This window comes from Bacillus rossius, chromosome 15, assembly GCF_032445375.1.
Source record: "Bacillus rossius redtenbacheri isolate Brsri chromosome 15, Brsri_v3, whole genome shotgun sequence".
Classification (NCBI taxonomy): Eukaryota; Metazoa; Arthropoda; class Insecta; order Phasmatodea; family Bacillidae; genus Bacillus; species Bacillus rossius.
In genome coordinates this window covers 39,392,482-39,409,227 of record NC_086342.1, presented here as the reverse complement: position 1 = coordinate 39,409,227, position 16,746 = coordinate 39,392,482, and the positions used below count along the sequence as shown (strand labels likewise).

At 35.4% G+C, this 16,746-nt stretch overlaps 1 protein-coding gene across 3 annotated transcripts in view; it reads left to right on the top strand.

Annotated features, from left to right (window-relative positions):
• The window catches only part of LOC134539385 (neogenin), a 118,170-nt gene that overhangs the window by 76,614 nt on the left and 24,810 nt on the right, over positions 1–16,746 (top strand). For all 3 annotated transcript variants that reach the window (XM_063381376.1, XM_063381374.1, XM_063381375.1), the window contains exons 17-19: positions 1,746–1,787; positions 8,097–8,229; positions 9,588–9,832. In XM_063381376.1, the coding sequence (XP_063237446.1) occupies positions 1,746–1,787; positions 8,097–8,229; positions 9,588–9,832 (420 nt within the window). The remainder of the gene's footprint in view (positions 1–1,745; positions 1,788–8,096; positions 8,230–9,587; positions 9,833–16,746) is intronic.

Sequence of the window (16,746 nt, the reverse complement as noted above, 5' to 3'; positions counted from 1 at the left end):
ATTATTATACATAAGTAATTATATATAAATATAAAAAATATGTATAAAATAAAAAATATATAAAAAATACTATTTTATTATAAACTCTTTAAAAAGTCATGAAATTGTTTTATTAGGTATTCGTAGACAACCTAGACATTTTTATCGATGTATCTTTACAACGGTCATGCTAGATATTAGTGGTGCACCGATATGACATTACCGATTACCGATTCGATTACCGATTATGAGAGCAATAATCGGCAGATACCGATTCGGTTACCGATTATAATGAACAAATTTTTTTAAGAGTAATAATGCACACACAATTTTTTATTCCCAAATGAATTAAGGTAAAATTGAGAATACAGTTATAATAGCAGTATAAGAATATATAAAATACACTATTAAGTCATTGCAAAGTGTAAATTAAATTAACTTCTATTATATTTGTTATTGTAAACAACTTGTACTACAGTCTAATAATTGTAATTTACAATGGGTAAGTTTTTGTTGCGGAAAACTAGCATTATTATAGACTATCACCTAAGGTTGCATCGAGAAATTACCGTTTAACAATGTAAACATGTTGCTTTATTTTGTTCACTTGAGTTTATAGAAAAATGTTTCCACACTTCACTTTTTTCTCCCTACTCACCATCTTACTGTATTTATATAAAAATGACTCAAAGTCAAAACCCATTTTAGCACATGTGATTTTATTTATGTTGACTGAATATATAAAATTTTCACGTCACATACAAATAACACAACGGATAATGTTACCAAAGACGCCCATAACGAGTTTGTAAAACGCAGTGATAAATTCTAGAAGGTATCGGGACCACGATTTTGAACCGCTACTACGACTCGAAAAGATTGATTGTCATAGAATCCACTGCAACTGCTTGTGGTATTTTGATTGCGTGCCATCTATTTTACGTCTCTGGCTATAGGTAATGTACAAGGCCACTAAACAAAAGACTAAATGTAAATAAACGTGTAGGAAAAATGTACTTTTTATTGTTCGAGGCAATGAGATTTATTAAACTTAACGAAATATCTGTAATCATGATATGACGGAGTTAGATGAATTTTGTAATATATACAAATATTACCGTATTTCGTCCTAAAATGTGTAACGAAATATTACTCGGTAAAACCCTACTTAATTATGCCGGGACGTAGATAATCGGAAAAGTAATCGTTAAGATAATCGCCGATTACGATTAATCGGTAAGTACCCATAATCGCCGATTACGATTCATCGGTATCCGCATCGGTGCACCACTACTAGATATCCATTACCAATTTTGTATTGGAATAAATAAATACATAGTGTGGCAAATGTAAGCCTTGTAACATAGTCATGTCATTATCAAAATCATACATTTCAAACAAATTTTGTTTCCAGAAGGGCTTTAAAGCATTTGATGTACCTAATTTTCAGTTTGTTCACGTTTGCAGTATGCAAAGTGTTAGTCATGACCTGCCTCCTACTGATAGGTTTTTGTTAGTGCCTATTGTAGCATTAGCATAACTTGAACTATCACTAAATAGTTTTTCCGTTACTGCAAAATCATTTCTATGTAGTGCTCTAAATGTTTGGAAAGTAAAGTTTATGTTGTTGTTTTTGTATGTGGTCGGTTCTTGTTCTGAATTATGTAGTTCAGTTTAATGTTTTGAGTTTTTTATTTTGCATGTTACAGTTGATGTTTCTTCAGTTTATGTTTTGTTCATGTGTTTTATGTTCTTGAATATCGCAGGAATTGGCAAGTTGTTCTATGACAGCGATCCACTTGGACAAGGTAAGTTTTTTTTTGTTTTGTTACTTACTTCCCTTGCTTAAGTAATTGTTGTGAGTATATTGCATTTAGTGAAAACTTTAATTTGTACTGTTACTACCAAACAAGCCATAGTATTAAATTTTTTTTTTCTTGTATTTTGTTTGCCTGTAACTCTTGATTTTATAGTAGTACATTTTTACTCTAGACACCTTGGTTCCATCCCAACTGTTTTTTTGATATCAGGTTATGCCATTTTTAGGGTGTGTGAATTCTAGTATTTTGCCGAAATTGTGTACTAGGAAGCATTGGTCTCCATGAATAGCAAGGCTAATTTTCTTTATTTTTTATTTCCAAAATGTGTGGGGAAATATTATTTACATAATATAAATGCGTAGAATAACAACTATAAATATGTCACCCCATTTATCTTTATAATCCTACTATTAAATACTTTGTTTGACAAATACGACACTGTGTAACGAGAGATAATTATCATCAGTCGGCTGGTTGACTTTCCCACCCGGGTGTGATCTTCAAATCACATTGCGTACTTTTCCACGAATTTTCCAAACAATCCTTTACTGGCAGTGAAACCAATATTACTGACCAGATATTTACATTTTAATTTTTCAAAAATTAAAGTGCTTATTTATGTATCACCGCTTGGTCCACACCAATCCTATCAATACAGTGAATTTTATTTCACCATTTATTTAACAACCTCTTCCATGTGAATTATCTCTTTATTTTGGTTCCAGTATTTAATGTCAAATATAGGTATTCCCGCTAGTACAACCAACAACATCAAACTTATTTCGTATGATTGTGCGCACAGCTGACGTGCTTAAAACTAAAGTGCGACCAACGTAAGAATGGCCCTCATGACATTCTGCACGCCATAATACTTCTAGTTTTGTCTCAAATACTTGAACATGATGCATTATGCTATTATGCTCTCACTTGGAAACCGTGATTCCACTATGATTCCAACTACAGGTGCTTGCGCACGTACAGTTAACAGCACACCATTGGGCAGATGTGACTTGTGTTGTGCGTGCTGGCTAGACTGGAGTTCATAACGGCCTAGTCTGTGGCCAGGCGACAACGGTACGGCACGGCTGCATACATGGAAGCGTAAATACATTTGATCCTTTACACTCCATAGCCGCAACTTAACTTGCCATAGCTGATGTTTGTAGAGCCGATAGCATAGTCAGACCTGTGCGTGCATCTCTACCTTCCCTCGTATGGCTAACTATATGCCACAGTACATCTGTTGTTTACCGAGTTGAAGCAGACTTCATGGCATCATGCCAGACGTTTTTTCTGCCTGTTGCGATTTTGTGCTAACTGTAATTTACATAAATGCTCTTCAAGACTGGGGCAGTAAAATTGCGCTAAATAAATTAGCACAATCTGAAGATGTGATAAGTGAGGGATTGGTGTAGTTATTGTTGGATAACAAGAAAGAGACATCCTACATTGTGGACTTAAATCATAACCTCAAAATCTGGAAACATTACGAAGTAGTAAATTGGTAATTTAATAATTGCTTCCATTATCATTATAATAATTGTTGCAAAAAGGCTTCTGGTAATGATTTGTCATATACTCTCACAGTATATGACACACTCGCAAAATATTGTTTTGATTGTCATTTACAACCACGTGCTACAAAAACTAACTTTTGTTTTTCCATCAACAATAAGTAATTTGGCAAGGAGTACATTGACATGTGTTGTTTGTACTGTTATTTTGCATTGTGCACGTTTCTGTGAATAGTAGGTCCGTGCAAATACTAGTTTTTTTAAGCAAAGTGAATATCAAATCAAATTTTTGGAAATATTCGCAAAGTCGAATTGAATTGTGATTATTCATCTTATAAAATACAGGACTGAAGTAAAAATAATTGTTTAAAGTTTGAAATGTTTAGTAAGTGATTAACTAATTGCGCCCTACGTACATCATCATTCAATAAAAATTATGTAATAATTATGAATAATATTATTATTTACTATTCATAAAAACAAACAAACTGCCACCTTTTGATTGTGTTGAATTAACCAACTTTATTCAAGCAAAACATATACAAGACAAAAAAACTAAATATTTTCATGAACGAATCTTAGGTTTTCAATGTTTTAAAGCTTTGTAACAAACACGTAGCTTCACATCAGACATTAAGCTTTGCATCACAACCAGAACTGCAAATAAAATGAATAGCAAATTTTATGGCAAAGTCAAATGGAATATTAAATTAGCTTCAATGGATTCGCTTAGTCGAAGCTTTGCACAGACCTAGTGAATATTAGATCTATTTCTTATTATATATAAAAATGACCACGTGAGATACAATAGTTGGAATTAAATTTTATTATAAGGGCCTTGAAAAAGCCCTGAATTTATTTAACCTGATATTTGTGGAGACACTGTTTTGGGTATTGCAGAAAAAAAGGGAATGTACTAAAAATGTTATATTAAGGATCACATAGTCCATTTTGTGTTTTAAATGCCTATGCTTTCCTTAAATGCAGGTATGTTGGGTGGAAGATTGAAAGGAGAATGTTTCTATGCTTCTGACCCAAAACCTTAAAAGTACAGACATTTCAACTGCTTGGTTGCTTATGGAAGAAGAGAGAAAAAAAACACAGCAAAAACAGCCTAACAGGAAACACTACAAAGAATTTAGCTATGCATTTAGACAATAAAAGTTAAGGCCTTAGTGCCTACCAGTTTAAAAAGTGCTCAACACAGAAAAATTGTGACTGATAACTTTGCATTAAAAATTACAGAATCTTTTGCTTAGTTGGATATGCCTACCCTCAGAAAAAATTGAAAATCAAAACTTGCCGGAATGGATGTGTGAACTCATCAAGGGGCAGGTGACTTGCTTGCGTCTAAACATTGAGAGAACAGTATGTCCCGAAGCCGGTGCAACAACATGCAGTTTTTCTGCGTGAGTTGATAGAGAACAGAAAAATTTTCCTACTTTGTGAGATGAAACCACAGACAGTAAGGAAAGATGCGTATTTGTGGTCATTTAAAAAAATTAATTTGATAAGTTGGAAAACTCAGTTCTGAGGGTTGCTTCTGTTAGCATTTTAAATGACTGTAAACAGTCTAGATCTCCGGCTAGCTCTAATTGGCCGTACTGTTAATTGCGCGCACGTCTGTCGGAGAGCTAATTATAGCCAGTCTTTCCCGCGCATTGCGTAAATACACTGCTGGTTTTCGCGTCGGACGTGAATTACTATAAATATGCTTATGCTCTAAGTAGTTTTATTGTTTCACTATGACACGTAAACGGAAAATTCCGGCCGGCCCGAGAGTATGTACACCGACTCCCACTACACACACTGACACACATGATAGCGAGTAACATTTTATTTCCAACGTGTGTTGCTTTCAGTTTGTAGACAATAATTTAGTGTACAAATATGTATTATGTACATATTTATACGTTAATATATGGTTAAACAGTCTACATTTACCTGTATTTATCTATATATGTGTTTTTAAACGAGATGATTGAAGTTTTATTCTTGTGTATGTGAAATGTAAACTGTGCGTGGCAGTGACTATACACTCTTCTTGCCCTCTTCGCTCACGCACGCACCCACCCACAGAGATAAGAAACACGTGCCTGCCAGCTTGCTTGAATGAAGGTCATTCAACCGGCCCGGAGGCCGGCCCTACCGCAACTCCCCTTACCCGGAATTTTCCCATAACCGGAATAGACCTCCCCCCAATGATTCCGGTTGAGGGGTGCTACTGTATTTATGTTTCTTGAGGAAAATAAGTTGTCTCTTACAACATTAAGTGATCTTTTTTTGCTTTCTATTATATTTCGGGAAAATTCAGTCACAAGGGCCACCATAGTCCAACCATGAAACATGTACATGATTAAAATAAATTTTCAGAAAACAGTTTCACATGTTCAACAAAACCAGTTCATCGCTGGGGAAGTGAGTGATAGAAGTGTTCAAGTGTTACTTCTTGACAATTCTATTAAACTCCTGTGGTTTAAACTCTTTGGTACAATTGGCCAAGAGACCATTGGCTCTGCCTTGGCCTACACTGCTGCCTGTGGTCAAATCTTCTAGTTGAAATAAATGTCCAAAAAATTTTTACAACAGCACGGCCCGGTCCACAGGCGAGAATTTCCCCGCACATACATTAAATGTGAAATTGGGCGAGTCACCAATCGATACGACCTCACGTGGCAACTTCCGAGCGGGGACAAGGGTGCCCATTTTTGAATCATGCATGAACTGATATTAATGTAAAATTTATTTCAAGTGTGAGGTGATTAAATTTTTAGCTATCTTATCTTATATTTACGATAGCTTTTTGTTTTTATCTTACAGTCAAATTCGGTTTAAATTCAAAGTCTTCTTGTAACCAAGTTTGATTTTTATTTAGGTTTCCCTTTCATTTGAAGTGATTTTGTACACTAAGTTGACATTGCCATATCTTATAATCAACTTACGATAGGGGTCACATCATATTTTTAAAACCCAAAGAAAAATTAATCTACAGTACAAAGAAATTTAAACACACTTTTCTATAATAATAAAAAAAAGCATAAATATAGCTATGAAATGGGTAATATAACCCACTAGGAACCACAAAACTCTTTACTGAAACAAAAACCAGTAGTAATGATAAACTGTGAGCAAACTAAAAATGGCAGCACAGTAATGGAACCTGGTGGGAAAGTTAATGGTCAAAACCCACAAAAAAAAAAATCTGAATGCAAGTGGCTCTATTGGTGCCAGATTGCTAGAGACTGCAATAATTAGCATCTATTTTTTTTTTAGTTAGCATCTATTGTTGTGAAATTAGCATTTTTAATGCAACTTATTTCAAACTTAATATCTACATATATGTTCGTAAAACAAATATCCATGTATATGAATACCTAAAAATAACCCTCTAGTTAAGTTTTGTTTAAAAAACCAAACATTTTTTTTATTCATATCTAAATTAAAACAAACAAAAAAACTAAATACTAATTTGATTTTAAAAAGTTGGTAGTGTATAATGCCAGCAAACATCAACTCACAGGTTTAATTCATATAATAATACTCTTATCAACAGGTTTTGGGGAATTGGGTGGTGCTTATATTTTGAAGTTACTTTGGGTGCGTGTAATGTGGCTGCATGAGACATGGCTATATTACGAATAATGCAGGTCATGATACCAGAAGGTCATCACATGTGTCGAGTGTAACATTTGAGGGAGTACCTAAAATACCTGCAGAACTGCTGTGGTCTACTTCATGCTCCCCTTAAAGCGAAATGTAAATGAGTGTGGCCTGTTTTGTTTTTTCTTATTAATTAGCCAATCATATACCTTTTGTCAGTGAGATGACAACATCTGCAGCAAAGATGGTGGACGTGTTGTATTTGTCTAATAAGTAATAACTGAAGTGCAGATAAGTCTAAAGTTACAAACATAAATTAAAACAATATAGGTAATTACTAATGTCTATGTGTCCTAGACAAACTGCAAAGTATGAATTTAATATGAATCAGGTCACTAAAGTTTACATGACTGGGTTGTTTCTTTCTAAGTGTAAGAAGTTAAATTTTGTAAAACAATTTTGAAAACTGTCGAAAAATATGTGGCAGTTATGTGGCATTTTATGAAGGATGATTTACAAATTAAATTTTAAACTATGTAGTAATAGCTGAAAAAAATGCATTTATTTAGAAAAAATAGCTAAAATAGCGTTTTAGTCGGAAATTAGCAAAGTGTTAATTAACAAAAAAAAAAGTAGCATCTATCGAAAGATGGTAGTTTTTCCGGCCGTTATGGATTGTAGTGTGTGCAGAACCTTTGAATCTGGATTTAAGACCTTTTATTGTAGTCGTGAGGAGGCAATTCTGAATTGAAAATTTGTTCTCTTGCAATTTACTGTTGTGAAAAGTAGGTTGCCGTGGCAGCATTGACAAGCATAGTCCGTGTCTTCTCCACCACGGTCCTATAGGTTCTCTCTACCACCCCGTTTTGTTGTGGGGCGTAAACCACAGTGAGTTGGTGACTAATCCCTTCACTTCGAATTTCATCATTCACGTGTTCCTTCCCATTGTCTGACGTCAGTTTTTTGGTTTTTTTTCACCAGTTTGTTTCTCAATCATGACCTTGAATTCCTTGAATGTCTTAGTCTCTTCTGATTTGTCGCTCAGGAAATAAACATACGCCATCCAAGAAAAATCATCTATGAAGGTCAAGAAATATGAATGAGATCCAATACCTTGTCAGAACGCACTTTGCTGCGGTGTGGTACCAGGTTGGATGGCAGCAGCGGTGGGTCCGTGTTGCAGACGGGCACGGCTTCTCGCAGTCCACGATCATGTACGTGGCCGTGGGCTGCGTGCTGATGTTCGTGCTGTTCGGGGCGGTCGGCCTGGGCGTGGTGTGCTGCCGACGCCGTGCCTCGGAGCGCAGCAAGCAGGGGTGCGTACTACACCCGTGCCGTGCCGCGCCCACAGGCAGACTTCAACTCTCATTAACTGCATTGGTTTCCATTGGTATGGTTTCCAAAATAAACACCAATGTAAATTCAATAATCGAGGAATTAAGTAATAAATTTAAATCTGGCAGATATTTTTTTGAGTTTAAAATTTTTTTTTTAATAAAATGGTTGTATTATTACGATGTGACAACTTCATTTTATTTATCTTATATATCATATTTACTAATTTAAGAAATGTTATAATTATTCTCTTCAAATATTCAAAGTTGAAAATCGGACCTTCCTGTGATAATGTCCTGTTATTATTACGATCCACATGCTGTCATGATATGGTGTCTACACTACCAAATTTACGTTGTTCCAATGCTTACCCGTGTCATCACATTGTTTGCTAGCTCTGCATTTGACCCGCTCACATTCCATCTAATAATAATTTGAAAAATATGTTATTCTATTTCTATATGTCCTACTAATGGCAACATTTTGCATAATTTCTTAGAAAAATAAAATATTTTTACCACGCTTTTGTGTTAACACAGTACTTCTCAAGACTCATTCCACTATTCGTCAGTCACACTATTGTATTGGGGTCGAGTGAGTCCCAGTACACTTCAAAATCAAAATCGGCACATTCCTGTGAAACGTAGGTTATTCGGAACTATTTTCAACTTTGTGTTTTAGGATATATTTTAATCTTAGAAGTAAAAGACACTATGCCACATAAACCATATTTTTCATGAGAGCAGTTCAAATCATTTGAAATAGTGCCTCACTTGTTTACCCAACTATTTTCTACCCAAATTATGTGAATTTTTTGACATATTGATGGTCTTAGTGTTGCATGCCACTTGAAAAAACATCAAACGGTGGTCAAATTTATGGTTAAAACGTTAAAAGTACATTTTTCCCCAAAAGTAGACAGTGTCTTATGCCTCCAAGGTATAAGTATGTACAAAGAATGTAACTGTGTTATAAAATTCAGTTAATAATTCTGAAAAAAAAGTTCTGAATTGGTTGATAAGGTTTTTGCAAGCACCGTGACACACACAGGCCGGTGCCACTTCAGCTGAGTCGCACCCATGCGCTGAGTACAAGCACTTGTTGCCGGGAGAGGGAGGAAGGAGAGAGATTAAAGACGGGTGAGGGGAGAATGGAATGTGTGCTGTCAAGAGCAAAGAGAGTGAGGTTCAAGTGTGCATAACACAGAGTACAGCCCTGATTATAGAATGCCTGGGTACAGCCCTGAGTGTGGAATGCCTGGGTACAGCACTGGGTATGTGTGGAATGAACAGGCCATGTACAGTGTGCGGTGAGAGTGAAGCGTGGCGCGGTGTGGCAGGTACGTGAAGGGCAACCTGAAGGGCAAGGCGGGCATCAAGCCGCCGGACCTGTGGATCCACCACGACCAGATGGAGCTGAAGGCGCTGGAGAAGACTCGGGCAGAGTGCTCGGGCAGCGGCGGGGGCGGAGTGCCCATCGCGGTGGCGACCCTGCCCCGGGCGGGCGTCCCCCAGGACTACGAGCCCCAGCCCGCCACGTCCTCCAGCTCGCTCGACAAGCACACCTACGTGTCCTCGTACATAGGTACCTGAGTCCCGAGTGCCCGCTTGCATGCCCGCCCCACCACGTTCACCGTCGCAATGCAAGGCTTTCGTACGTGAGGGTAGTGGTAAACTGTACAAACCTCTAGCTTGAACAGATTACATATTATTATTAAATTCTATTCTTAATTCACTCTTGGAGCGTGTAATGCCCATTTTTCCATAGTAGTTTAGCTAGTCTTCACTGTCTAATGAGATTACTTAGGACTTTAATTAATTCATAAAATAAAATGTTACTTAATTTTTACTGAGAATCTAGATGCAGAGTAACAGTTTTTAATGGTTGTAATGCCTGGAAATGGCAATTGTTTTTAGACAAGTCTTTGTTTTGGCACTTGCTATGTGTATATTATAATTCGTTCTACTGTGAAGTACAAATCATAAGGGTTAAGAAAGTAGTTTTATTGGAATGATTCATTTTTTGTCAATTTGAATTTTGATTTATATGGATATCCATTTTATATAATTTATTTAACTTCAAACTTCTAAGTAAAATAGAACCATTAGTAATGCTGTTTGTGGGTGGAACAGGATGAGATGTTGGGCTTTTCTGGGCAGGCCACGCAGCAAGGTGCGATCCTGATTGGTCACTGTCGTGCACTCTGTGTGAAGCCTCGACACACGCTCTCGCATCCTTCGCTGGGGTTCTCTCGCATTCTCACCGCTCTTTATTTCTCTCTGGGCTGACCCTTGGGCAGCATAAACCTGTGGTGTCGTTTCGGCTGAAACGTCACGAGTCACGTAACCATTCTTTTAGTAAAATAGTAACTAAATCAAATGTATTTATTCTTGCCATTAAAACTTCAATGTTAAAGGTAATAACGCTAACTAACTGCTTGTTCTCTCATGCATGTTTGTGTGTATGCACTTGTATGGCCTTAACTTGGTAATTTTTTTTGCTATTTCAAACCACATCTCTGCTCTTGTTATAGCAACGTAGTTGCAACTGGTGACGGTTTGAGCACAGCCTGGAACAGGAATCTGAGTTGGTGCCTGTCTGTCACTATCCAAGTGGTTTGTTGTGTTGTCGTGGTCGCACTGTCATGCTCATCCATCACGTGTGTCACAGCATGGCACACTGCACACACTGTACACACTGTACACACCCATTTCCACAAGCATTCTGTCTAGCGGTTGCAGCGGTGGGGGGGGGGGTGGTCCGACCACTGGCCATCCACCAAGTCATCCGGGTTTATCCCAAGTGAGCCATGGCCTGTCATTCCGTCAATTCTCCATCATCTTCATCGCCCTCTTCGTCTCTAATGACCTCAGTGATGATGAGACACTATATATATACTTCATTTCATTTATGGCAGTTATATTTACATGTGTTTAGCCCACATAACTTCACATAAGATAGAATTGTTCACCGGTACCTGCTTCAGTATTTCTCTGTATGAATACGTATATACTACTGTGTACATATTTATAGCCATTCTTGCCAAAAAATTGTTGGGTTGAATATTGGTGAGGTCCTATGAGTTGTATTTATAACATTAGTTTTTTTTTTTTTAATTTTTAAGAGATGAGTAAATGAATAATGATAATGACTTCTTAAAAATTATACAGAAAGGGACTTCTCAAAGTGATGTAGAATGCACAAGTATTGCATTTAAACTTTCCTTTGTATTTTGGGATCCGTAATTTTATTTAAGAGCATAGCTGGAGCAAGTTAACTTTCTTGTGTAAGTGAAATTTACTGTTTTACTGAAAAGAAAATTTAAAATTGAATAATAGAATAATTTTTTTTGTCACTCAGGAAAGTAGTATGTTGCTAAATCAGAATGCTGATTTCTTCTGCATTGGGTGGAAGCTTCATCGCATGGAAAAATAATCACTTCTGGCCTTGGTTATTTAGACATTTTTTTTCCTGTAGTGAGTATCATTTGTTCAGCTCAAACCTTAGGCATGTGTTTCATGCTGATTTATTTTCCCTAATTACATACCTGAGTCATTCATAACCCAGGTTGTTCTTAAAGTTTTCATCTTCTTACACTTTTCTGTCCATGAGAAAGCAAAGAAAAGTATAAATAGTATAATATTTACTTGTGTTGTGAAGTGCACCAATATTGCGCTTCACGTAGCTGTTCTTTTTCCCCGACTGCGAGATTGTCGGGAGGGTTTGGGGGGGGGGGGGCATGCAAGCAGATAATGTACTGCCATGTATCTCAACTCAGGAGCATATGCAGCATTACATTTCTGGTGGGAAGGGGGGGGGGGGGAGACCACTTTGTCCACTGTTTGCTTTCAATTTGTTTTCATTTGTTGGTAGCAGTGAAAGATTTTTTTAATAAATTTTTTTTAGGATTTCTCCCCTGCATACTCCCCTGTCTCAGGCATAACAGAATATGTTGATATCTGTGATAGCCGCTCAGTGGAGCAGACATGGTGCATGGAGTATACACTTAGGAGCTATGGGGTTGTAATATGTGAACGTGAAGAATTCCATACGAAATACATTCCTCTATAGTTTTGCTAGTTCAACCTTGAATAATAACACAAAATAATTTGAAGAGCAGTATTAAGAATTTTATAATTAACGCAGAGCTTGATGTATAGATATGATTCATTGTAGTTTTGAAGCTTTTCTAACAGTGATGGTTTATGATTTAATTATATGTTTGTAGAAATGTTTTGTAGTCAAGACCATAAGCCAATGGACAGATGTGTGGTATTGGAAGCTCTACGTAATGGCTCTAACCAATTTTACGTATTATAATTAAATTAAATTAAATTAGTAACTATTTTATGTATTAGTTAGGCTAGTTTATTATTACAATTAAGTGCTCTTGTTAGTTTTTTATTGTAATTATTTTTTTTTCTACTGCAGCTGATATGTATAGAATTAATTTTAAAAAGTAGATTTTATCACTACGGAATAGCTTTCAGCTTCAAGATGTGGACATTTTAGTACAATCAAGAAAAGTTAAAAAGTTGTATTCTAGGTAAAAATAATTCTTAGGCATGTCTCTTGTGCTTGCTGTGAAATCCTTCTTAATAAATTTAAATAGTTACGCATGCAACCTATTAACTTAGTGTAAGATGTTTCTTTTAAGAATTTAAGATTACATTCTGAAGTTCTTTGTGAAATTTCTTGACAGTGTTTTGCTGTATTTGCATTTAAAAGCTATTTTTGTGTGTGTATTGAAAGGTTGTATATTTGCATGTGCATGCTTATGAATGTGTGCACAAATTGAAATTAAGGGGGTTCAAGATTGACTAAGGCATAAAAATTATGAGATAATGATGGCAACAGTATATTTTGTTGTAAATTAATGGGTCAAGCATAAATTGAAGTTGAATGTTGAGCATGTGACAGCCGACACAGCATTTGTCGCGAGCAAAAGGGTTGTGTCAACCGTACCCATGAATTGTGACTTCCTGGACAGTGTTTATTTGCTTCTTTCTGTAAAGTATGTTAAAGTTACAAAAAAAAAAATACAACTTCATAGACAGCAATAAAGAGTGTGTGTTGATGGTGCCAGCTATGATTGCATCCATCTTCACTCGTGGTCTGTAGCAGGGGTTCCCAAATGTTTTTGAAGGCTACTGTAGATAAATCAGTTTACCAACTCATTGACAACTGAGAACAAATACAGGACAGTTTGTGTGACAAACATGACTTTTTTTTGTCACACCTGTCCGGTAGATGGCAGACAATATGTATTGTATTTAAGTACATAGTGCTTTTTTAATTGTGCTACACCAACACTGCAGCAGTATTTTTTTCTTAGAAATTTTTTTTAAAAATATCATTATAATTTATTTTGAATTAAACCTCCAAAGCTTGAAATTTCCTAATATCAGAAGAAGTAAAAAATGTTTTATCACCAAATAGTAAAATAATTTATCTAACTATTTATTTATACAATATTATTATTATAGTGTCACATGTTTTCTTAAGTTATTTGTTGTGCACTGATTTGTGCTGTAAGCATAGAGCTGTCTGGTATTTATAGTGTTATTTCCGTGAAGTGACCCCAAAAGTCAATTTATGCACAGTTGAAATCCACTTAATGAAAATTTGATAGCAACTAAATAATGTATTTTCTTTTGGCTCTGGGGAATATTATTTTGCCACTTTCATACAGTTACATTTGAGATAGTTCTCTCACTGGTTTTCTTGCAGCTATGGACTGTTTACAGCCCTCATTCGTGTCACGTCTCTTGTTTCGGGAACATCTCGTTGGCAGAACAGGTTGGAACTTAAGCAAAATTGAGACTGGGAATTTAAATGAATAAAAAATTTGAAATGTTGCAGGAAGTCACAAAACTTTTAATTTCCATTAGCCTTTTATTAACTTGCATTTACGTTATTTTGATGCCTTGCACCAGTTAATAGTTGCACGTTCAATATAAATAGTTGGAGATTGTCCGCCCTAATCACGTGAATTACATATCTCTGAATAATTTCAGCTTTTAAAAATTTGCACATTTTCTGCGAATAATAGATTTATTTCTTATAAAGTTTAATTGTTTAATTTTCCTTAATGTACGTAAAAATTACACTTATAAAGATATTCCTTAAAAAAAATATTATTGAAAGGTTGTGAAAAAGTCGCGACGTTGGATCACGAGGTATTTGTACACAGCCTGTAGAACACTGTACATACCTCCATGTATGCAGTAGTTGTGATAGTGCTGATCTTGTCCACCCTGACGAATAAGCAAGTTGTCGTCTTCATGTGATGCTGCGGCTAGCTCAGGCAAGTAGTGTATCGCCTCTAATAAACTAACAAAGCTGGCATACAGGTCTGCTATCACTCACAAAGTATGTATTTTGTATCATAGTTACTGCCTAAAATATTGTGTTTGTATGCCTATTCATGTGTTCTCTTCCCATTTTGTAAATACATATGCATTCTACTAAGCCAATTGTGTGCCTGTTTTTGTAATAATATCTATTTGTAGTTTTTGGTGTAATATATGCCTTTTAAAATATTGTGGTAACTGTTAATTGCTGATGTATTGAGGTATTGACTGTGTACATAACTTATGTGAATAAAACATTTCATACGTACAGTATTGCAGAAAAAAATTATTTATATTATCTCTAGGTTAGGTAATTTTTTTTTTCTGTGGTTTATTCTTTGTGCCTGTTTTTGCCATGAATCTGGCAGCCCAAAGCAAGGAGTCCCAGATACACAGTAAATGTGTTATATTTTTAATACAAGCAACATTTATGCGCTCAATTATTCTAAAAGCCTGTATGTCCTTTGAGCCATTATGATAACAATTGTGAAATATTATAATCAGAGTGCAAAATTAAACATTTGTGAAGAAGGTAGCATAATTTATATCTGTAGCAGGAAACTAAAATGGTTTGCCCTTTTGAATGAACATCGGAAACAGACAGAATTACGGGAGAAAATTTTTAAGTAAATGTACTGAAACTAATGTTTGGGTGATCTCAGACTCAAAACCAATTGTGGTCTCATCAGCAAAGAACAAAGTGTAACAAAGAAAAGTCTCTCTCATGTACACACTACATACGTGTTAATTTTTTATTGTGGAGTAAGTAGGCTTTGCTAGATTTCATCAATTCTTTAATGCACCATAATCGTGTTAAAAATATTTTGCAGTCACCACAATAACTTTCATTTTCATTATATTTAAATTGCTTCTTTAAAATTAGGTAGTAAATATCTGACCATTCAAGGGAATTGGAAAACTTTTACCTTTTTTTCCTGTTCTTTTTTAGTCTATTGAGTCACTTGAACCACCCTCATGCAGTCAATAATTAAGAAAAAAAAATGTCATTGAGAAAGGCATTTGAACTTGTTAAGAGTAAAAAAATTGTTATAATTCAACTTTTAAATAGGTAATTATAGAAGATAAAATTTTCATAAGGAATTTTGTTTCCTAAAGTTACATAATTGATCAATGAAAACCTGACATTTTAAACAATTTTGATGGTAGTTGATTTTTGAGTAATGATGAGCTCATTTTGCCCAGACTTGCTATAAGTTAGTAATTTTTTTGTTGTGCCTTGAACTAAAATGCTTAATGTGACATCACAGTGACAGGATTGTGCTTGATGCAGGTGAATTTATATATCTAAATTTAAACTTTCCTTAGTTTTTTTTTATATAGAGCTGTAATTCCATAAAAGAATAATGTAAACACACATTAAAAGGTTTACTTACAACACAAACATTTGCTATTTTCGCAAAGCGTAAGCAGTTGAAACACAACTAACGAGTCAACAGAACCGCAGGATCCGAGGATGCTAAGTAGCGCTGCTAAACCCTGCAGAAAAACCTGCGTCATGATGCTAGTCTCTTGACATAAATAAGTTAGAAATATCTGGAATATTTGAAGATTATTTTATTGTAACAAAGTGTTGCCCAGTAAATATTTACATCATTAAAAAAAATTGGTATATTCAAGGGGGGGGGGGGGGGAGGAATTTACTAAATGATAGGAACTACCTATTTTACCCAGAAAATTAATGCAACTTAAATGGAGGAAATAATGATTCATAATGGTTTGAATGTGCAATTTTGTTTCTAGGAACGTCTTAAATCAATTGGGCTGCATTAGGATTTCGTTGTGATGTACCAGTACCACAGCTTTGGTTTGGATAAAAAATAATGTCTGTAGGTAATGATGTTTTTAGCAAAGAAAGATACAGTTAATATCCGAGCTAAAGTAATCAGCAGATACCAATGCATTTACCAACTATTGCATTTTGCAAATAATATAATTTCATTTGGAGCTATGCCTGAATGTGTGTGTTTTTTTTTTTTTAAAAAAAAGAATACCATGCCTTGCATGTCTGTAGGATTGCTTTCAGACTGGTAGTGCTTGATTCTGCTGCATGTTTAATACACTTTAGGCGCTTGCCATATCATTATTTAATGATTTGAAATTAGTAGTTACCTGTATGTACTTGAT